The 22,701-nt window shown below is 39.3% G+C and overlaps 1 protein-coding gene across 9 annotated transcripts in view; it reads left to right on the forward strand.

The window, feature by feature from the left end:
* The window catches only part of eml1 (EMAP like 1), a 56,487-nt gene that overhangs the window by 23,772 nt on the left and 10,014 nt on the right, over positions 1-22,701 (forward strand). For 3 of the 9 annotated variants that reach the window (XM_074691611.1, XM_074691608.1, XM_074691609.1), the window contains exons 2-8: positions 12,260-12,442; positions 12,685-12,738; positions 15,040-15,178; positions 16,420-16,476; positions 17,264-17,392; positions 17,614-17,642; positions 19,758-19,784. In XM_074691611.1, coding sequence (XP_074547712.1) covers positions 12,260-12,442; positions 12,685-12,738; positions 15,040-15,178; positions 16,420-16,476; positions 17,264-17,392; positions 17,614-17,642; positions 19,758-19,784 — 618 coding nt within the window. Of the gene's footprint in view, positions 1-9,296; positions 9,445-12,259; positions 12,443-12,684; positions 12,739-15,039; positions 15,179-16,419; positions 16,477-17,263; positions 17,393-17,613; positions 17,643-19,757; positions 19,785-22,701 lie in introns of those variants that run through there. The other 6 variants (XM_074691612.1, XM_074691610.1, XM_074691614.1 and 3 more) reach the window with 6 other exon arrangements.

Consider the following 22,701-nt stretch of genomic DNA (forward strand, 5'->3'; position numbering starts at 1 on the left):
TGTGATGTTTAAAGTATCAAAATAGATGCTCTGTTTGCACAGGAATGAAGGAAACTGGTTCAAATGAGACGTTTTTCACACATGAGGATGCTACAGAGTGCAGTCATGCCTTTACATGTTTCAGATTAGTATGCAAATGATTTTCAGCACAGATCATTAATGTGTGCATGTGTGGGGTATGTGTGTTTGTGCTCATGTGTGAACGTACATTTCAGTGCATATGACTGTCCATGCATATTCAACTGTACGTTATCAAACCATTTAAGATTAATTAAAGATCCATTCAGATCTTGTAGAAAGGTGAGCGCTTCATTGTATTTATGCTAATTATCTCCATCAGGGTCTCAGCTCCTCTAGGCCTCAAGTCTCAGCCCAATGATTTGGATGCTCAGTCCCGTTCCAGGACTTCATCTGGCCAGTTATGATGTGAACAGATATAATTAACCTCTCGGTGCCTGTAGTGCACCTCCCAAAGGCTGCACAGCATCTAATTGGTGTCCTACACCTGCTGTTGATGGAAAACCAGGGGGAAGCCCCAGCTCTGCATGTGTGAGCGTGCATGAGTGTGTATCCCCGTTGCGTGTGTTTGGTGTGTCTGCAACAGATGGAGAGGGAGAAGGAATCCCATTAGAAACTCCATTAAAAATGGATTCATCGCGGACACAGGTGCAGAGATGAGAGCAAAGGAGATGGACATGATTATTTGATTCATTTATTTCACTGTGTCATTACTTTTTCACAATGAGCAGTGAAAGAAAGTTCATACTCTAAAATGCTTTGTACTTCACCTTTGTTGGATGGTCTGTTTTGCTGTTAAAGGGTGTTTTTGTTTCAGATAATGCATTTAATGCCCTTTAACTTCCAGAGGTTCAACAGTCGAACATTATTTCAGAGCTCTTTTATTATAATTAGTGGAAAATGTCACAGTTTGTTCTCAGATTCAGAGAGCAGCTGCTTTTTATAGTGAAGGTCAGCAGTCATGCAGCTTTGTGCTGTCAGTTAAGATCATCATCAACCCGCCTGAACGCAGGACCTGTTACATTACAGGGAAAACAACTCACTCAGCACGCTCCTGTTTGTACATTGTCTTTGAATTATATGTAAACAAGACTCTGTGAGAAAGTTTCACCTTTTAAATAAAAACCTACAGTAAATAATCTCTGACATACCATGAAAATGAGCAGTCATTCACCTGTAACAAGGACTAGATTTGCTCTTTTAAATTCTATATTAGGGGTGGGAGAATAAAAAGCAATATATTAAAATATCTGGATTTTTTTGTAAAAAAAAATTAAATCGTGATTTTTTTTTCTTTAAATCCTTCATTTTTTCTTTGTCTTTAAGCTGGGTTGGAAAAAAAGTTGAGACATCAGATCCCCTGAAGAAATTTTAAAAACCAACTCACATGTGAAGGGCATTTTATGGGAAATACGGCTCCTTGTATAGTCTGTAGACATCATCATCATCATTAAACTTTTTTATGTGGTCTGGTGTTAAAATAAAAAAAAAAAAGTGAATTAAAAATCCCAAAAATCAGAATCCCAATTTAAATCCCCCCCCAATAAATAAATAAATAAATAAATAAAATGAAATAAAATAAAATAAAAAAAACAATAAATAAAATGAAATGAAATAAAATAAAAATAAATAAATAAATAAATAAAAATAAATAAATAAATAAATAAATACCAATTTAAAAAAGAAGGAAAAAATACAATTAATACAACATGAAAAATGTAGAATGCATTTTTTTTCTTTCGTCCTTCACTAAAAACGTGCATCAAAAAAGCAACCAGAATAACCACAACCAAATAACAGTCTGAAGGCCCTTTAACAACTAAAAGCCAAAAACGGTGTGAATTTTCTTATTTACCCAAACCAAACAGTAAATTCAAAGTTTCTCTTGTTGGTTGTCTCAGGGTTCGTCCTGTCAGACCGTGGTGAGGGCTTAAATGTGTTAGCATTTCTATGAGCTTAGTTTGGTTAATGTCTCCATTTGTTCCATCACTTCCTCAGACTGCTGAGCTCCTAAAAACCCTGAAAACTGACAAAAAGTGTGACATAACAAGAGAGCCAAGAGCTTTCATTGCTAAAGCTGTAAAATGACGACCAACAAAACAGAAGCAGCATTTGTAAGGTGTACAAAAATACTAGATTTGTTCATTTAAAACAGAAGACAAATTGATTCATGTGTGGCTTCTTTTCCACAGTTTATGCAGAGACTTGAGTTTAAACAGTGACTTGTGATCAGTGAAAGCTCGAAGCTGATTGGTCCATCACTGAGCTTTTATAAGAAAATATACAACATAACTGAAATGGAGAAACTGCTAGGAGTGTTTTTTTTATCACCTTCCAGATTTTCCTGCTTGATAACTGCATCACTGTGCTTTTGTCAGAAAGCTTGTAACTTTGCACAGATGTGTCAGGCTCAGGTGTTTTCTAGCTTCTGTCGCTGAAAATGAGAATGAAGTAGAAGCAGACTGTGCTGATCCAGAGAGCATCATAAATCATCTTTAATACTTCCAAAGATATAAAGCATCTCAAACACAAAGTGTGAATGTGGGGGAATAGAAACATTAAAAAAAAGTCTATCTTGAAGTCTGGTTGTGTAGCGATCTTTTCCGTCATGTCACTGCATTTTCTGTCCTCGTCCAGGCGGCAGATATAGGATTGGCTGAGGGTCAGGATGGAGATCACTGTGTCTCAGTATTTGTGAGACCATTCTCACTCTGGAAATCTGGTTTCCCGTAACAACACTGTTCCTGGATGGAACAACACATGTGCAGGGAAAGACAGAGTGTCCCGCCTCCTGTTCCTTCCTGGGTGTTTGTCACTGCGGGACAAAGCTCTGTTTTATGTGCAGGACATTTTAGACTGAGAGAGAGGCTTGTTATGTGTTAGAGACTGGACTCGCTGCCAAGCATGACTTAGTGTTTCTGCCCTAAAAGTCACGGCGAGAAAAAGAACGATGTCTTTATTCAACTGTTTGTTCCTTTTCTTTTTGTTCCTGTTCAGTCAAAGGTGTCAGATAGTCCAAATTACCGGGGTTGTGATGAATATTGTTGCTGTAACAACCTCCTCCCTGTAGGTGCTGAGTCAGCTGAGAGATCTGTTAGTATCACTGTCTTACTTTAGCTGAACACCTTGCTGCATAAACCCTCCACAGATGTCATATGTTTTCTAAAGGATGAGGTACATCAGTTTTAAACATAAAGGTTAAAAGATGTTCCTCTGAAAGGCTGGAAGGGTTATAAAGAAATTTCTTTTAATTAAATGTCACCATTTTATCAGTCCGGTGCAGGCAGGCTGATCTTTCATCCCTCTCTGACACCGTTCACCTGGATGAAGAACTGATGAATAAAACTGAAATGCCATTAAAGGTTTTGACCTTTTCTGTATTCAGGAGGGAGATTAGAGCACAAATTGTGTTGCTGTTTTTGCTGCATCATTTTCTGTGATTACCATGTACACATATGAAGGTCATTTAAATTCAGAGAGCTTAAAATGAAAACTGTTTTATAAAGTGTGATTTGCATTTGCTAACACTAAATGTTCTGTTTGTACAGATAAAATTATGCCCACCTGAAAAGTTATATTGAAAAGTTTGATTTGATGGAAATTGGTCTATTTTTCTCTCTGAACAACACTTTCTGATTGGAGCTAGCATAGCAGATTGGTGGGATGTGCTCATCTTTTGTCACAGTTTTCTTCTAAAACTGATCTTCCACTTGAATGAAAAACATAAACGTCGGTGAAAGAAACTCAGAATAAATATCAAAGTCAGACAAATAAATGCTCAGCTGTCAAAGCTGAACCGTTCAGTGTCCTCTTCTCCTCTCACTGTGCGTTCATGTCTGTCTGCTTCTTCAGAAACTCATCCCTGCTCTGTGTGAGGAGGGTGAGAGAGAAGGAGACAGACAAACAGGGAGAGGTTAAAGAGGTTAGAGACAGTGAGAGCCAGAGAATACAAATCCAGCCCACTGCTAAGCCCAAACCCCCTGAGTTTGAGGATCACTAGCACTGAGCAAGATCTGCTCCACATATCCAGCATAATCCCCCGCCACGCTGCAAACACTTCTTCTTTGAATGGGGAGTGTGTAGGAGTGTGTGTGTGTGTGTGTGTTTTGTTGAAGCAGGGTGTTAGGATTTGGGTGTCCATACAGTGTGTGTGAGAGTCGAGGAGTTATTCTGCCCCAGTGGACCACGTCTTTTTCTCTTTTTGTCTTTCAATCCCTAACACCTCCATGAAACAGTCCTGGGACTGTGTCGAATGACACAATTGGACGGACAGTTGAATACTTAAAAAAAAAAAAAAAACATAAATTTTACTAAAAATCTTTCAAACATATATTTTTTTTATTCATGACTAGAAATGAGAACTTCAGCAATCTTCTTCCATCTATAAATATTAACTTAATTTTTTTTGCATACATAACAAAATGAATTTGATTTGCACTTTGTTAAAAAAATTGATGCTTAAAATAAAAAAAAATGTAAAAAAATATTTCATAGATATTTTTGAAACATTCAGCTTGAACTTTTTGTGAGTTTTGAATTGTTTACCAAAAGAAATGCTGAAACTTTTCAATAATTTCCTTGAAAAATACTGGAGGATTTCAATTTAAAGTAAAAAAAATTGAAGTTTCTGATTAAAAGTCCCCCCTTAAAATTTCGCAGAAAAGTCTACTGAATAATCCTAAACGTTTCTGTAAATTTTAATGTCATATTCTCCAAAAACACTGTGAAATTCACTTTGAAGGATTATTTTTATAATTTTAGTGATTTTTTTCTTTCAATGTGTGTAAAAAAAAATAAATAAAAAAAAATGTACGTGACACTTGAAAAATTAATTCCTAGAGTAGAGATGCCAGAGATTATTTACATTTATAAGTAGTAGAAAGATTATATTTTCAGTGCTCATTTGCAAGATAATGTTAAAACAAAGAGCTTAGTTCTAGGAAAGCTGAAGTGTCAGATCCATTTCCTTTGAACCAAAGTTGAAATACATAACCCTCATTTGATCTTTTGTTCCTTTTAACAACTTGAGCAGAATCTCTTATGACTAAATACTGGCAGACAAAAATTCTCACAGTGTTTGCTGCTTCATCAGATCATGCAGAAAGTCTTAACCAGGCTTGTCCTGAGTATCAGAGGTTTGACGGTGAAGTGTGTGTCATCATGTCTGTATGGGAGTGTGACTGACACTAACAGCATCACTGTGGAGAGGCTGTATCCTCTCTGACCTCGGTTTGACCCCAGAAGGATGTAGTTGATGGGAGGAAGGAAGGATTTAACATGTTCTTACAAGGACGGAGAGATCTCTCAAGGGGGTCGTTTGGCCTGTCATCACGCTCTTCTTTGACCCACACACACACACGTTTATGACACATACACTCACACATTTACCTCCTCTCCCTTTTTATCCCTCCACATCTATTTTCTTCTCTGGTCTTCCTGCACTGTCTGAACTTGTGGAGCCTTCCTCTTTCCTGATCCACCCTTGGTTTATTTATAACCCCTGAGCCTCTGGTCTGACAGGATCCATCAATGTTGTCTGTAAACACAGCGTCTGTCGTCCTAATCTGGCCAGTTGATTAGCTAACACACCTCTGACAGGTCATTCACTGCTCGCTGCAGGTGACGGGAGATTAATGACACTTTTAGTAACATGTTGTTTCTCCTCCATGTTCCTCGCTCTCTTTCCTTCCTCCAATCTTAAACTTATCAGTTTTTCATTCAGGCTGACATCTATGTGATGGATTACTTCAGTCATTTCTGGAGCAGGCTCATTTTTTTAAAGCTGCTCTGTCAACCAAGACATTTACATACGACACTGAAAATCAGCACCATGCATTAATATTAATTTACATTTGAGCTGTTGTAGCATTGTGGTGTCATTCCTCCATGTCCTCCCAGTGTGAGATGGAAAAACAGGAGACCACCTTGATGGGCACTGACATACTGTGAGAGCCGAGGCATGACCAGACTGAAAGACTGACAGCCCTTCTGCTATATATAACATACTCTTATAAAGGCTGGCTTCAAAACCTATGCTGTATTCAGCCACCAGGGGGAGCTCTTAGTAATATGGCCTCACACGAGAAAGATGTACATACTCTTATATTTGGAACCATAAACAACATGTTTGTGTAATTAATTTTAAAGGGGTGGGTGAAAAATTTAAAATCGATGTATCAGGATTTTTTTTATTTGGCAATATCAAAATCAGGATTCTTCTTAAAAAAAACTTCTTTTTTTTTTCAAATTCAAGGTTTTTTTGTTTTGTTTGGAACTTTATTTTTATTTTCCAATTTTTTTAAGCAAAGAAAAACAGTACAGAACATTCCTTGACAGCCTCACAGGAATGGTATGACAATGCAAGGGAAATTTAAAAAATAAGTATATAAATAGATAAAAAGAAAATAAAAAAAAGACAGCCTATTGTGGTCTGGAGAGCTAAACAAAGTGAATAAATGAATTTAATAAAAAAATCAAATGGTAACTTAAAAGGTAGTGCCACAATGCACAGTTCCCTTTAATTAAGCAAATGTCCTGCTATAGGTCGCCATCTTTGAGCAGTTAAAGCTTCCATTCCTTACACCTCCTTCAATTTCTGTTTACATTGTGCCAAGGTGGCTTGGGATCTATCCATTTTATTGTCACCATTTTCCTAGCAGTCATCAAAAGTATATGTTACAAATATGTTTGATCTCTGGTGTATTTAATTATAATAATAATAATAATACATTTTATTAGTAAAAGCGCTTTTCTCAACACTCAAAGACGCTATTTATCCTCAAGAAACATGTCTAGAAGAAACTGACATTGTGTAAATAACAAATCAGTTCCAAGAATCTTATTGATCTCGTTCTTTACCCCTTTCCAGAAAGAAATCAACCTTAGGCAATCCCAAAATAAATGTGAGTGGTCACCCATTAGTCCACATTCTCTTCAGCAGTATATTACAGCTGGGTTTTTACAATTTTAGAAATAACCAAGGGTGTCTTTAAAAACCTAATCTTCATCTTCCAGTCGAATCCCTTCCATGTGTTACTATCAATACCCTTGTGACAACCAGAGCATATTGTTTTCCATTCTTCATCCTTAATTATAAAGTTCAACTCTAATTCTCACTTAGTTTTAATCTGAAGGGTGTTGTCTAGTGTATCAGCCAATAGATTTCTGTACAAATGGGAAACGTGTTTTATTTGGCAAATGATGTTTAGTTACAGTAATAAAATAGGTTTTTATGTTCGAAGGGGCATATTTAACAATATCCCAGTCTTTATGATTTGTGATGTAATGCCTAACCTGAAAATATCAAAACATATCAGACATAGACATTGTCATAAAACAACTGGTCAATAACCTTCAATCCTCTCCCAGCCAAGCTTTGAAAAGTAGTATCCATTGTCGAGTTCTTTATTTCAGTCTTTGTTTATAAAGTGGACTGGAAAAAAGTTACCACTTTTCTCCAGCAGAGGGTGAAATGTTTCTCTTTGACTCACATGATGTGCATTTCATTGGAAAATACAGCCCTTGATATTGTCTGTAGACATTATCATCATCACGTAACTGGTCTGGTGTTTAAAAAGCAAACTAAAAATTGTAAATATTGAAGAATCGCAGTTTAAAGTGAATCAGGTTCCCAAATATCGTAATAGAATCGAATTGTGAGAAAAGCATATCGTCCCAGCCTTAATATCTTATAAATTTTTAGCTCATTTGCTAATTTGGCTTGAAACACACTAATAACCTTACAAAAAAAAACCACCTTTACTTTTTTTTTCATGACTTCCTGTCTCTAGCTCTTCCACCTCACTCCCTGCCAGTCATTTGATGACTAATTTTACCTCTTGGCATAAAATGAAACCTGGCATGCTGCTTGATTATGATTATGTCTGGACTTCCATTAGTGCCTCCAGCAGCAGACTGAGGTCAGCTTGTTTAAAAAGTGTGACTCAGTGTTTTTGGAGGACTTTCTCTCCTGAAGTCATAATCTACAGCAGATGAACTGGAACTATGGCAGCGCACCACCTGGCTGTGTGCACTCAAGCTGTGAAACTAAAACCAGTTGGCAAAATGCTGTTTGCTATCTGCATCCTGAGAGCAGATAGATGTGCCAGCAGAGTGTGAATCATGGCTGTGATTCTGTCTCAGAGAAATTGGAATGTGTAAAATGTAATGTTGTGACAAGACGCTTCCTGCTTCGTGCTTTTATCTGTTGGTTTTCTGCAAACACTGATGTGGTTTTTTAACCTCCCCCATTGTATCACAGCTTAACCTGGCTGCTGAACTTTCCGTAAAGTCAATTGCACTTTATGTTTTTCTCTGCCCTGCTGGGGGGAGAGAAAACAGACATCAATCATTGTGGATGTCAGGGGGTTATTGTGGATGTGTACAGAAACACATGGAGAGACAGCTGGTATCAGGCGTCAAATACTGCAGCAGAAGATATTTTATACATGAGGTCACTGAGTGTCTCTGTTCATCTCCTCAGTGTTAGTCTTTCCCTCTTTCAGTGTATTGATCTATGTGGCTGATGAGAGGGCAGGAGGTGGGAGACGGGTCAGAGCACGTGTGCACGCTCCACTGTTCATTATTGATGTCTGTGAGGTCGGTAATGACTCAGGAATAAGGTGGAGATTTAAAACAAGGAGCAGGCGTAGTTATTTAAGAGCTGGACAGATGAACTGGAGAGAAAGTGCCTGTTTTCTATTTGAGCCCCTGCGGCTGAAGTGATGGACTAACACTCGAGCAGGCAGGTGGTCTATCAGAGCAGCCAAGTCACGAAGAAGATAGGCAGGCGTAGAGATATGTCCTGCGCCACATATCGACAAGTTAATGAAACAGGGACAAAAAAAAGCCTGAAATGGAGACGCTGTGACAGAGAAGATGGGCAGAAATGAAGTAATTTAAGAATCAAGCTGACAGGTGTGACAGAGCAGTGGAGCGAGAGGAGACCGGTGGGGTGTAATGATCTGCTTTTGTGGGGATGAAAGAGTGACATGAGTGTCCAGGGGTGCGTGTGCCGATGGATTTGTTGTGAAATGAAGATTGACATCTTACTGATTCTGAACGAGTGGATGAAAAGGACGTGATCGGAGCCTCTGAGAGGTGAAGTGTCACATTAAGAGCACCCACACTGACTCACATATGGTCACATCAGTGTCACACAAACACAGACTGAAGCAGCATCTTCAAACATGTTATTGGGTGTGGGTGCAGGGTGACGAACGGAGGATGTTAGAGCACAGAGCTGCAGAATCACAGCCGTGACAGCCAGTCATTGTACGGCAACGACTGATGGTATCATGCAGTCATTGTGTCAGTGTTTGGAGCAGACCCACAACAGATGCTGAGCAGATAATAGAAGCTTTATTTGTGGATATCCACTCAGTGACACATACTGGCGTAAGAATATGAGCAAGGACTACCTCTCAGGTGAGCAGATGGTTTTTATAAGCCAGGGTTACTTCTGTGAAAGACTTCGATAGTGAGTGTTTGGATGAAGTAGACAGAAGAAAGCAGAGAAATCTGTCTCTAGGTGAATCTATGAGCGTTTCCAAGCTAGAATACTGCATCGTCAACGTAAAGCAACATTTCTGTGCAGTGTTTGACATGACTCCAGCTGCTGTGCTTCCTGTGTTTTCATTAGCTGTTTTAACCATCCTGAATCTGTTCACATTTCCATTTTCTGCCACAAGCATCAAGCGCCCCATCTGCCTAATGCACCAATTTACCATCCTGTCTCATGGAGGGTCCCCCTGACTGCAACAATTTATAATAACCAGCTCCCAGCCAGAGGATTTGGCTCGCTAATGGAATTAATCCAATCATAAACAAATCTGTCAGACTGATTCCTGGCATGTTCTGAAAATTAACTAGTATGACTTCATTTGACCATATGTGATATGATATGTTTTAGACTTTGCTGTGTTACATTAAAAGTTTCTTTTGAGAGCAGTGACTGAGAGAAAAATGAATATGATCTTCATAGTGAATTGATGGAAATATTTGTTGTTTTACCTGTTTTTGGTCAGTTTTCCCCAGAATTAAGAACTTAACTAAAGCAATATTGTAAGTTCATACCTTTTGGTTGGTAAAGTTGTATTGTATTGAAAACAGTATACAGTGTTTGTCAAGTAAGACTAAAAAAAAGCTTCTTTTTTTCAATTGTTTCTGTCATAATATAATTTCAAAAAGACTTCTGCTGAGTTTGTGAAATATACACTGCAAAAAAATGAAATCTTGGTTTTTGTAAAAATGTCTTTTTTTTTTTTTTACTTGATATGAGCCCCGTTTACCTGACCAGTCTAGGAAAGTGTCTTGTTTCAAGTTATTTCAAGACAAAATAAGGTCTAAATCACCTATAACACATAGAAAAAATCTGCAAGTGGGGTAAAAGAAATGCTTGTCAAGATTAGAATAATGTTTAATACAAGAACATTTCTTGTACCCCACTCTTACCCTTACTTGTTACAGGCAGTTTAGACCTCATTTAGGTCTTTAAATAACGTGAAATAAGACATTTTTCTGGAATGGTCAGGCAACTGAGTCTAAAAAGACATTTTACTGAAAATAAGATAAAAGAAAACCCACTTGATAAGATTTATGCATACACCAAAAGGTTTTTGGGGCTTTTTGCAAAAAATATGCAAGTTTTGGGCATTGTAGAGATTAGTACAGCCCCAAACCCCATCAGCAGTTTTTCCTCATCTAAAAAAGTTAAACGGTAAAGACACTGCGTTCATAGCAGTTTTTTCTCTGCTTTTAAGAAAAACATGTGTTTGATTGTTTCAAATGTTATCTACAAAAGTCAAGACCTTACTGGGATGACTGTCATATTGTGAAACAGAGACTCTGACCGAAGATCTGCTTGATCACCAGATGCCTGATCGCTCTCATGCATAATGCATCAGACTGTTAATACAAGTCTGCAGGGAAAATAAAGCAGTGCTTACCATTAATATTTCATCAAGCCACTGTGACATCAAAGTGTTAATGGAGGAGACCCCGTGTGTGTGTGTGTGTGTGTGTGTGTGTGTGTGTGTGTGTGTGTGTGTGTGTGTGTGTGTGTGTGTGTGTGTGTGTGTGTGTGTGTGTGTGTGTGTGTGTGTGTGTGTGTGTGTGATCAGTAATGAAGTGGACCCCGGTGGCCACTGCTTGGCCTCTATCAGGGTGTCAGGTGGAAAGGTCCATAATAACGTGTTAACTTAGTTTAAACTCAATGGGCTGAATAAAATTAACAAACAGGCTCATGAATAAAGATTTTAATAGAAATGCAGTCCGTTCTTTGAGGCACACAGCGCTAAAGCTTTCATATTCAAAGGGACAGAAAGCATTAAAGCATTAAAGAGCTCCTGGTTTGAGAAAAGCTTTGTTTGTATTCTGTGGCTGCTTCAGCCTTGCTTCCCTTTCTCTCAGGCCTTTGCATGCATTCACTCAAAGGCAGGAATAAAAATGGTTGATTGTCAGCCCGAGCACTAAATTATTTGGTATTTGAATCTTGTTAAAAGGAAAAGGTTCACATTTTTATGAAATGCAGGTAGTTTCAGCCTTGAGAATTGTTAAAATGCACATTTTAGGATCTTTCTTGTAGAAAGATTTCATTATCAAAGCACACCACCGTTAAGCTAAATGCTGTAAAAAAAAGCAATAATTTCCTTAATTAGCTTAAACACCATTCATTTTCATTAATCAATCGGCAAACCTTCTGCAACATGAAGTATCTTTGATGAACACCTTCATGCTAACAATACTCCTCTTTGAAATTATGATTTGGTTAGCAGTTTTTTTTCTGACTAAAAGAAAAGGTTTTTTTTTTGAAGGATTTGAAAAGAATAATTGCACATATTCTGACATTTATTCCTGTCTAATCAAGAGTTTGACAACATGACTGAGACGACTCTGTGTAGCAACATGCTGTACAAAGCAAGGAGAGAGTTAGCCTAGCTTAACACTTACACAACTCGGGGAGAGCTTTTGGTCCGGTTTCAGAGTTAAAAAATCATCCACCTCTGAAATGCATTAAATCCGTTTAACTCAAAAAGTAAAGACTTTTGATAATCTTTAGGAAAGCTGTCTGTTCCTGGTCTCCATGCTAAGCCATGCTAACTTAAGCTATCTTCTTTTCGAGTGTTTTCAGTTGTCAGTAAAGTTGAAGTCCACAACAAAAGACAACTCTACCTGACCCATGTTTGGTATCACGTGGAGATCAGTTTTTCACATGTCTGACGTGAACTCTGTGTTTCCTCAGATGACAGTGCGTCAGCAGCCAGCAGTATGGAGGTGACTGACCGCATCGCCTCCCTGGAGCAGAGGGTCCAGATGCAGGAGGACGAGATTCAGCTGCTAAAGTCCGCTCTGGCTGATGTTGTGCGCCGGCTCAATGTGTCCGAGGAGCAGCAGGCTATGGGGTCACGCAGAGGACCCACCAAAGGTAACAAACATACTCCAGCATGTACTTTTTCGATGTGCTGAGCTACAGGGTCAGCAGGTTTTCTGGTCATCAATAATTCATCTCTTGATGACAGCTTTGGTGGACTTTTTCCGCTTTCTGCGCCTTTCTCTTTCCTGATGATGCCCCATCCAATTTCCTCTCTCTGACTGGTTGTTTCCTCCTGTCCTCCTTCCTCCCGGCCCGTGTTGTATTGTTCATCATGTTGTGCGTTGTGTGTATAGACCCTGCTATGATGAGAAAGTCTCCCTCAGTGGACAGCAGTGTTGGGAAGTCAGGTAGGCTGACTGTGAAGTCTGTCTGCACTAACTGGGCCTGGTGTTGTGTTTGTAAAAAGCACATTTCAGTCACTGCCTGCTGAGTTTTTATTGTATACAAGAACCCACAGTCACTTTTAGCCCGTCACTGCCTGAGGTCAACGCACTGTGTACGTCTGAGGCTCAGGCACCAATGACTCATCACGACTTAGAGAGAGTAAGCCGCTAAAGATAAGTCTTTGTGTAACTCTGTGTATGTGACCTTTCTGCCAAATACAGTAGAAAACACAAGACAAGCTGTTCAAGCATTACAAACCCTTACATTTCAAAGTTATTACAGTTATTTTGAATAGCTGGGTCTCTGGCATGATCTTAGTTTAGCTGTCCAGTTCACCATGGAAGTTTCCAACCCTGTACCTTAGGCTTCATGTGCTCTTTGGTGGATTGCAACATGTTTGAGATCAAATTAAAAAATCTTATTATTTCAGGTTCTTATCATCATTAGTCAATTTTTCCAAAACTAACATTATATAAAGCATGTGCCAACTTTTTTAGTGCTGTGTTTAATAATGCATCTCAAATCTTCACCGAAGAGTCAGATGAAGTATGAAAAATCAGCTGCAGTCTGTGGGTTTTTTAAGCCCTCGACTGTGCTCCGGAGCACAGAAACAGAAACAGACTGTGATTCTGAGCTGCTGCCAGTCTCAGTCTCCGGAGCGACTGCAGATGGATGAAGTTTCACTTTGATTTGGGAGCTGAAGGATGACTCAGACACGGCTCTCTTTTATGGTGCTCCACTCTGAGCTGCAGGGAGCCCTCAGCCTGCTCCCCTCAGCTGACGTGTGATGATCTGCTTCAACAAGCTGAACCCATGCACACAGGCTGCATATGGACACACACACACACAGACACACACATTATTTGTCTTCTTTAACATTCTAACACAATTACAACCTCAGTTTGCCCCCTGCTGTGTAATTGCTACATGAAAGATAACAGAGCAGTGTGTGTGTGTGTGTGTGTGTGTGTGTGTGTGTGTGTGTGTGTGTGTGTGTGTGTGTGTGTGTGTGTGTGTGTGTGTGTGTGTGCCCGTGTCTGCTGGATGAAAAGGGTCTATTAAATATTTATCACTGCAGATAAAGCTGCAGCTTGGATTTGTTATTCCAGTGCGAGCCTGAGTGGCATGTGTGTATGCATGCAAGTGTGTGTGCATCAAAACGTGTGTGTGCATGAGTGTGTGTTTGTGTGCATGTCCTTTTTGTGTTACCATTCAACCTCAAACTTACTGTGAACAGGCATTTTGTCAACTCATGTTAGTTACTAATCAGAGCGATATTACTATGAGAAAAATAATATAAAACTGAGAGAAGTGTGTGATGTTGAGTCAAAGCGTCACGTCCTGTTTTCTCATGCTTTAGCTTTAGCTCTAGCCTTTTTGAACTGTCAGTGAAAAGCATGATGCAGAGGGATGATTTCTTTAAAACAATATTTAAGGTGGTAATGACCATCTTTACTAGGGATGGGTACGGAATTAGGTACTTTTAAAGGTACCGACCGAATTCTGTCAAAAGTACTGGGTACCGATTCATGTAAAATCAAAAGGTACCATGCTTAGGTACCTAAATGCATCCTTGTGGCTGTGAGAGAGTGGAAGAATATGTGATTTTCTATGCTGGACATGAACACAGCATTGCAAGGTTATATACTGAAGAATAAAAATGTTAAATTGAAAAGAATTGAAATTTTATCTGTATCAACAAATTTATATTTTTTACTACATAAACACACAAAAGTACCAAAAATTGGTACTGTTGAGTACCAGTACCGATTGCCACGTACCAGGAATTGGTACCATATTGTTTTAAATGTGAAAGGTACCCATCCCTAATCTTTACACTGTGCAACAACTGGATGAATAAGAGTTAGCGTAAGTTTTAATTACTATCATAAATGCATTTATCAACAACAAAAAGAAAGATGTTCCAAATGCGCACGATTTCATAAATTAAAGTTTGTATGTACAAAGAAAATTACTTTATTATTATACTGAACATGTCTGAATATTACAACAACACGCATCACTTCGTAACAGCTGAAATGAGAGCAGGTCAACAGGTGAGCTGTACCAGTAGCTGGAACATAGTAGAAAATTAGTCGAACGGTATAACACTAATATTTTTGTCCAGAGTGATGACTATGATCCTGGTTTGATTTCCTTTGTGCTTCATGTAAGTGTCATTTTGGACTCTGAAACTTCTCAGTGTCACATTACTCCATCAAACTGTTTTTTTTAAAGACTCCCATTTGTCCTCCCCCTTCCAGCTAGGCCAATGATCGCAACCCTCCCACTGCGGCCCACTGTTAACAACGGGACCATCCTACCAAAGAAAGGCGGCGGCACTCTGCCCTCCCCATCTGGACCCGGATCCAGAAAGGACACAAGTACACCAGCCAATAAGAGGTGAGAGGGAGAATAACACTAAGGCTGTCTGTGGCTCTAAATTGTGTGTTTTCTTACGGATACAGTGGAACTTTACTGAACCTTTGTGTCTTGTTAACACTGTTGTAAATCCACATTTCACCATGAGCAGCCAGGTTCTCTGAGGTCCTGCATGTGTCATGTTGCGATTTCCAGACATTTTATTTGTCTGGAGACATTTTGGCTCCGCCATGACACATAATTTGCAGCATAAGTTGTCACATTTCTGGCGACTGACATTTACTAGCATTGATAAACTGAGAAACAGCATTGTTATCACCAATCTGTGTGTGTATATGTGTATGTGTGTGTGTTTATCTGTGGCGCAAAGGTTATCAATCTTGTCTGTCAGGGGAACAAAAGCTGTTTCCTGTCTCTGGGTGATATTAACATAATCAGATGATGCTCAGAGCAAACAGCTGTTAACTCTCCTGTGCTGTCCTTTTGTTTCCATGTGTGAGATTTTGTTTCTGCTCAAGGATGTTGTAAATACCAGGAGACGAGGTACTTTCACTGTTGGCTGACTCTGGAGAGGAAAAAATAAAGAAACAGCTCTGCTTATCAAAGTATGAGAAAGATAGTCCAGAAAACATCAGCAACTGAAAATGTGATGTGGTCTAATGTGTTTAATAAGAGTTAGCTCCTGTTTCTGTCTGAAGGTGTCTTAAACAAGGTTTTTCAAGCTTTGACCAAAACTCATTAGAGAAAGCTCTTAAACAACTACAACCATTTTTATGTTTGAATACAGAAGCCTTTCTTCAACAAATCATTCAAGCTTCTCTTATGCTGTTTTGAGTCTTATGCCCAGGGCTCAAAACATTTTTTCTAAAGGATCCTCTGTTAATAACCTGTTTTTTAGGTTAGATGTTCCAGTTGAAAAATCTGAATGTATGGAGCGTGAGAAAAAAATTTAGACTAGCCAACGCTGTATTTAGTTTTTTGTTCTGTAGATTATTTGAACCATGAAACTTTCAAAAGAAAAACAAAGCACATACATTTGTGGTCTGCTTGTTCATCAACGAAGATATTGAGATTTCTCAGTATTAAATTGCATCATTGGGTCACGCACTGTTCCCATCATGTCTTTTCCTCTGTCTGACCTTCTGTTGTCTGTCTTCCCATCTGTCTTATCTCACGTGTCCTCTCTTGTACTTTGTCTGATAACGTGTCCTCTTAAACTATGAGGTGATACCACCTTTGATCCCAATGTGATCTCCCTCCAGTCTGTCCAGTTTTTCCTCTCTGTCTTGCTTGCCAAGATATCTCCACCTGCCTCCCAGGTGAGAGAGAACACAAGTCAAGTTTGTAACATCATCGACGTTTCACAGCTTAATCGATTTATCAAAAGAGATTTCAGGGTCACATGATACTAATATTCACTACCAGGTGTTCTAATGTTCTAACAACAAGCATTTTATGTTTTGTTTACATTGTGTGTATGGATTAGTTTTAACTACAGGTTGGTCATGATCCCATCAGCGCTGGCACACACACACAGAGCAGCCTTCCCCAATGCCCTGTGGCCCAATTACTGAGATAGCTCTTGGGATAACTCAGCAAACAACACTTTCTCTCTCACTCATACGCTCTTTTTTCTGTTCTGCTCTTTACTGGACGAGCACACAAAGGCTAACAGCCAGCGTCCAGTTTTAGGATGTGAATAGACTTTTCTCCCATAGGGTGGATTAGGTGACCGGGCCTACTGGCCATTGGACTGCTGATGGAGCCTTTTCTTTGTTGTGAATAGGCAGGCTGTCTACCCCGCCAATATGCAGATTAGCGCAGGTTTTTACTGACACTGTAGTCAAAGGGCACAAAGAGAGTGTGAGGAAACAATGTTTATTTGGCTTCAGGAAAATTCTGCACTTTTAAAACATGTGAAGCACATTTGAGCTGAATCGTGAAATTAATTCCCTCTTCTTGTACCTGCTTTCATCAGCTTTTTCTTGGATGAAAACTTAACCACAAGACATTTTTAAAAAAGCACAGTCAGGTAGTTTTTATGACCTATTTTCCTCCTTCCTCCTGGTCTCACTTTTCCTCCGTCCACCTCTCCTTTAACCACAGCTCTGTGCGGAGGACCAACTCAAACGAACATGTGGGAACTCTTACAAGGAAAGATTCGGGCGAGTCCAAAGGCAACAGGACTCGTGCCGGCTCCACAGGCAGCAACTCCAGTGGCAAAAGAAGCGACAGGTAATGTAAATTTTAAAAAAAACATTAAAAACCAGCTTGTCCTACTTATCTTCACAGTCACTGACATCTGTCAACACAAGATAGGACACTGTTTTATTTAGACCCCCTAAGAAAACACACACAATCTCCTGATAGAGCACATATAAAGAAGAAACATTCAATGGTTTATGTGGAGGTGCGATGCTGAATGACAGCTGTATCTTTACTCATCTACTTTGCAGCAAACAGAGGGATCCAGTGTTCAATGCAGGTAAGAACAAGAGGATCTTTTATGGCTTCGTAGCCAGCCAGTTATGATAGCTTCATATAAGCACAGTGTGAACTAGAGCACAACACAAACTCAAGGGTTTTCTGTGTCGTCTGGAGGTCAATGTATAAACCAACTCCTGCTACAATAAGAATCATTTATGAAGAAGTATTTTCCCCCAAGATGGAAAATTGACATCCAACCTTGTTTGCGTTAGTGCCTTGACCTTTATTCTGCACACAGAAAACCTCTTTCCTCATGATGATGTGTCGTCAGATTCAGTCCCAGAAATTCATCCTGTCCGATCCATTCATTAACAAGTAACCAGCCCACTTCATCTGTTACTACATCTTCACATTCACACCCTCATTCCTCTTTTCTGTTCAGTTAGTTTTTCTGCTCTTTTTTTATATAAAAAATCTTTGGTTCTGTATGTTGTGATTTGTTTCATTTCAATTTAAGTGTTATAATTTTCTGTCTGGGTCTCAAAGCAAGCACTCACCATTCTCCAGGCTGTGTGTCATCAAACCAATGTTTGTAGCCCTGGTTTTTTAGAAAACTTGGGGTGCAAAGGCACATTTTGGAAAGCCATTCTTGTAAAATTTTATAATACTATTAAAAAAAAATCTATATTTAGAATTTTGTTTTTTAAAAACCGCAACAGTTGTCACTGAGTCTAATTTTCAAAGCAGACGGTTGTAGAGCTGCAGCTAGCTAGCTAGCTAGCAAGGAGAGTTACAATAATGTGAAAATATATTATTTGACAAACCTCCAAACCACACTCAGTGTTTTTTTTAATTATTGGCGTGTGTGTTTTCCATCTCTACATTTGATAATCTGTAAGTTGTGATTGAAGTTTCTACCTGATCAGAGCACACCTTGAGCTAGCTAAGATAGCATCAGCTTCTCAATTTTGTCTGGAAGGTTTTTATCTTTCGCTCAGTATTTATGGATAGACAGACTTATAAAAGTGAGAATTAAAGATAGAAATGGTGTTAAATGAAACAAATAGAAATAACATTTTTTACGTTTTAGTGTTTTCACCACCAGACAATGTTATTCAACATCAAAAAGCAGGAAACACCTTTTTACAACACAATGGGATGCTCTATGAAATGAAACTGATATTGATCAGAATTTCATCTCTGGGGGAATATTGATTTCTTTAAATTGAACTGCTGTTTTTCATTTGGTCTTCCCACCTGGACCCAACTCTTTCTTTTTTTGCTTAGGCTTCAATATTAAAAATCATAACTGAACATGCAGGCATTCACTCAATCAAGTATTGTGTTTTAATTTTAGATCTAATTACATCCAGTGTGATCCACTTATGGAGCTGATGGCTACATGTGCTTAAAAGTTATTAATGACTTCATCATGATTATGTTGCAAGGCCAACATGTTTTGCAGTCCAGGAATAACTCACCGCACTGCTGTAAAAGCGGAGCCAGTCCACTTTGTTCAATTTCACTGAGACTGATGCTGCCTGATTTAAGATGCTGCTCACTGGTGGAAGTGAGCCACAGGGTCGATTATAACTAATGTGAACCATTTATTGCACATTTAGATTAATTAAATCCAAAAAATCGCCTGCTAAGCAGCACAACAGGGCAGTGTCATGGTTATAATTTGATGCTGGATGACTATTAACCAATGCAAATGATAATTGCAACAGTAAATTCTGCTGATTTAATGCTTATCTGCAACATATGAGCTGAGTACATGCTCATTTGGAACAATTACAATCTGGTGCAAGCTCATCAGGCTTCAGATTTCATTTTAATGTCACTGGAGAATAGTTAGAAAATACACATAGCTGCATGAAATTCAAAATCTGAGTTTTTCTGGAGGTTTGCTAAAAGAGAGGGAAAATTCAAGTCGGTAGTTTCTTTTAATCCTTCACTACAGTGGAGCAAAAAGGAAATAAAAATCACTGAGCATTGATTTATTCACAGCATTAAAGATGCAGCACTGATTCATCAAGATTATTAAGCACAAAGCTGCTGTTCATTAACACCAGGGAACAGGAAGTGAGCTCATGTTAGGCCAGACCAGGAAGTGAGGAAGCCATGCCACTCCTCACCTGGTGCTTGTGTCTCTCTCTGTGACCTTTACAAGGGATGCGACGTGTGACCCACTGCAAAGGTAGGCTTAACATCGCCCTCTCCCCTGGAGCCCCCTCACCTGCACAGCTCTCTGAACACACCTAGGACAACACCTGAACTCTTATTTTACATTTTGAATTTTGGGTTTGTCTTACTAAACACTCCAGCTAGCCAAAAAATGCAGAACTTTTCTCTGGTGCAATGATCACAGAGCTGTCCAGACGGGAGCAGGAGTGGGTGACAAAGTGTGTGTGTGTTTGAAGTTACCTCCCTAGTTTGTTTTTAGACCTACAAACTAACACACACACAGACACGCACATCCTATCTAACCTCCACCGGGAGCTGCGTCAGTGTGATTGCAGTGTTTGCAGTTCACTTGTTGTTTAACTGCAGATAAAGCTGCTGCCTCACCAAAGCTTCACTTTTTTTTGCTCGTAGGCATTTAGTCGCTGTCACCATAGTAACAACACAAAGATTTCCGACACTGGCTTTCTCACAGTCACTTTGAGTTTTTCTGCAAGTGCTTAAATCCTCTGTTCTGAGATTCCAGTTCAGAGTGAGTCATTTTGGCACAGCTCTGATTATCTTCCAGCCCTCAAAATGAATATTTGCATCTCAAACACATTCAGTCTCTCTTTGAATAGTTCCCATTGAAGTCTGTTTGGTCTTACTGCTTGTAGTTTTTGCACATGGAATGTACCCTGTTTGTATGTTGTCCCCCTCTGCAAAGTGCTCACAAAGCTGCCAAGAGCTGACAGAAAGACTGGAGCTCAAGCTCATTTCCCCCCACAGATATATTGCTATTTATCCAGTCGTGTTACTGAATAATTAGCTTTTTTTTCTTTCCTTGAAACATGTAGATCGGCCCTTTTCAGCAATTTGGGCTAAAATATATGTCCCTTCAAGTCTACACTTTGTGTTGTGAGCAGATAATGAAAAAGGGATTTTCTTACTTGAACTTTTAGTCTTCTGATTGATCATCAGAGATTGTAATGAGGGCAAAACTCAAATAAGTGTAAGAAAAACTAGGACTATTCATTGTTCTACATTTCTGTTTTTCTTGAGAGGATCTTTGTAGAGACACATTACCCTAGATTTCCTTTAGACCCATGGCCGGTCTGTCTTCAGTCTGTCTCTGCTCTGCTGCAGTTTTGGTCGGTTCTCCTTCATCACCAAAAGTCTGCATTATCATGGCCAGACAGGAGAGAATAATATTTTATAGTATAACATATGTGCGTTGTCTTTGTGATGTCACCCATTAGTTTCTGATATGGAGGTTTTGAAGCCTATTGTCAGCAGAGGCCATATTAAAAAAGGTGGACTAGACCTAGTTTTGTTTAACTTTGGATGAGGCAAAGAGGCTGACCTTTAACCTCTTTGGTTAGACCATTTCTTGAACCAGGCTGTAAACATTAAGTTTGTGGTTTCCGTTGCTTGTGCAGCCAGACTCAAGAAGGCACTTGATGAACTGAAGTTATGAACACTCATGTGTCAGTTTCATATTTTAGTGCCAGAGGTAGCTACTTGGCCGGATTGCAGGACAGCTGTAGTCATGTGACCAAGGAATTCCCACACTTCCTACCTCAACAATAAACCTCACCTTATTCATGTTGTCTTTATCTGTCCCTAAAAACCTTGAACCTGTTTACACCAGGCCTGGCTCGGGTCTTTATAAAGGTTTGTTTAGTGAAATAGAACGTTGCGTCATCACAGAGTGTTTTATTCTAAAAAAAATAAATGAATCAACTAGATGTTTTAATGTTGTTTCAGTGCCTGAATGTTGGTCTGTGTAAATCGAAGTATCGTCACTCTGGCATCTGGCAAAAAAACTTGAAACTTACCAGTTCTTGTGTCGTGACTGAACAGAGACAGACCGGACATGGATCTAGTGTAAATTGGCCATAGCTTGGTCTTAGTCAGAAGTTCTACATTTATGTGCATTTGTAAAATATAGCTATTAAGAGGCATTTATAATGAGAGAATGTTCGTCTTGTATATTGTACTTGTATTTATCTTGATGAATATTTTGATTTTGTATTGTGTAATCTAAAGACTTTCACATCAACTGTCAGCTATAACATGCTAGCCTGGAACTTTTCGAGCATTAAATATTAAATCATACATTTCCAAAGTAGTATAAGACTCCTGTGTATGCAGCCCGACTACAGGGCCCAATCATTGTAAATAAGCTTCAGGTGTTTTATGAAAGACTCAGTTTGCTTCATAGAACAATTTGCTGGTTGTTGCTTACCTTGGGCACCAGTCCCAGTTTTCTTGATCGTTTGTGTTTCATGATGTTTAATTTCAGTGTGATACAAAAACAGCCATTGCGTCTCTCTAATTCACTCTACCCACCTCCTCCACCCTTTACCTTGACTTGCTCCTTTGCCCGGCTTGTACCTCTACCTCCCTCTCCGCCACTGGTCCCTCTTGTCCCCATCTCCATCGTAGTCACAGTACAGATTTACCTCAGCCGCTCTGCAAAACGGACGGCGACCAGTGGCAGCCCTGCAGCTGTGGCCATAACATCCCATTCAGCCAACACCAACCCCAAACACACCTCAGAAAGCAGCAAGGCCAGCATCGTCAGAAAGGGTGGTGCCATCAAGGCGCCAGCAGCCAGAAAGACCCCGAGCTTTAGCATCCAGCTGAAAAAGTCTGGGAGTTTGTCATCGTATTCCCCCCTCGATACACCAATTTATCGTAGCCCCATCAAGTCTCCCAGCCAGTACTTTCAGATTTGTTACTAGCTCATACAGAGTAACTCTAGATATGACTATTTATTTTACTAACCAAGCTGTAGTTTACCAGACCAGGTCAGTCAAGAGCCAAAGCCATGGTTTATTCACCATCTTTGTATGGCAGTCATACTCTTCTTGAATATTAGCTAGATGTGGTTTAAGTGGGCTAACAGATTGTCAAACATATTTTTTCAAGGTAAATTTTTTCCAAGTTTA

Source organism: Halichoeres trimaculatus, unplaced genomic scaffold, assembly GCF_033239565.1.
Source record: "Halichoeres trimaculatus isolate MK-OKI-2021-1 unplaced genomic scaffold, fHalTri1.1 fHalTri1_scaffold_17, whole genome shotgun sequence".
NCBI classification, from domain to species: Eukaryota; Metazoa; Chordata; class Actinopteri; order Labriformes; family Labridae; genus Halichoeres; species Halichoeres trimaculatus.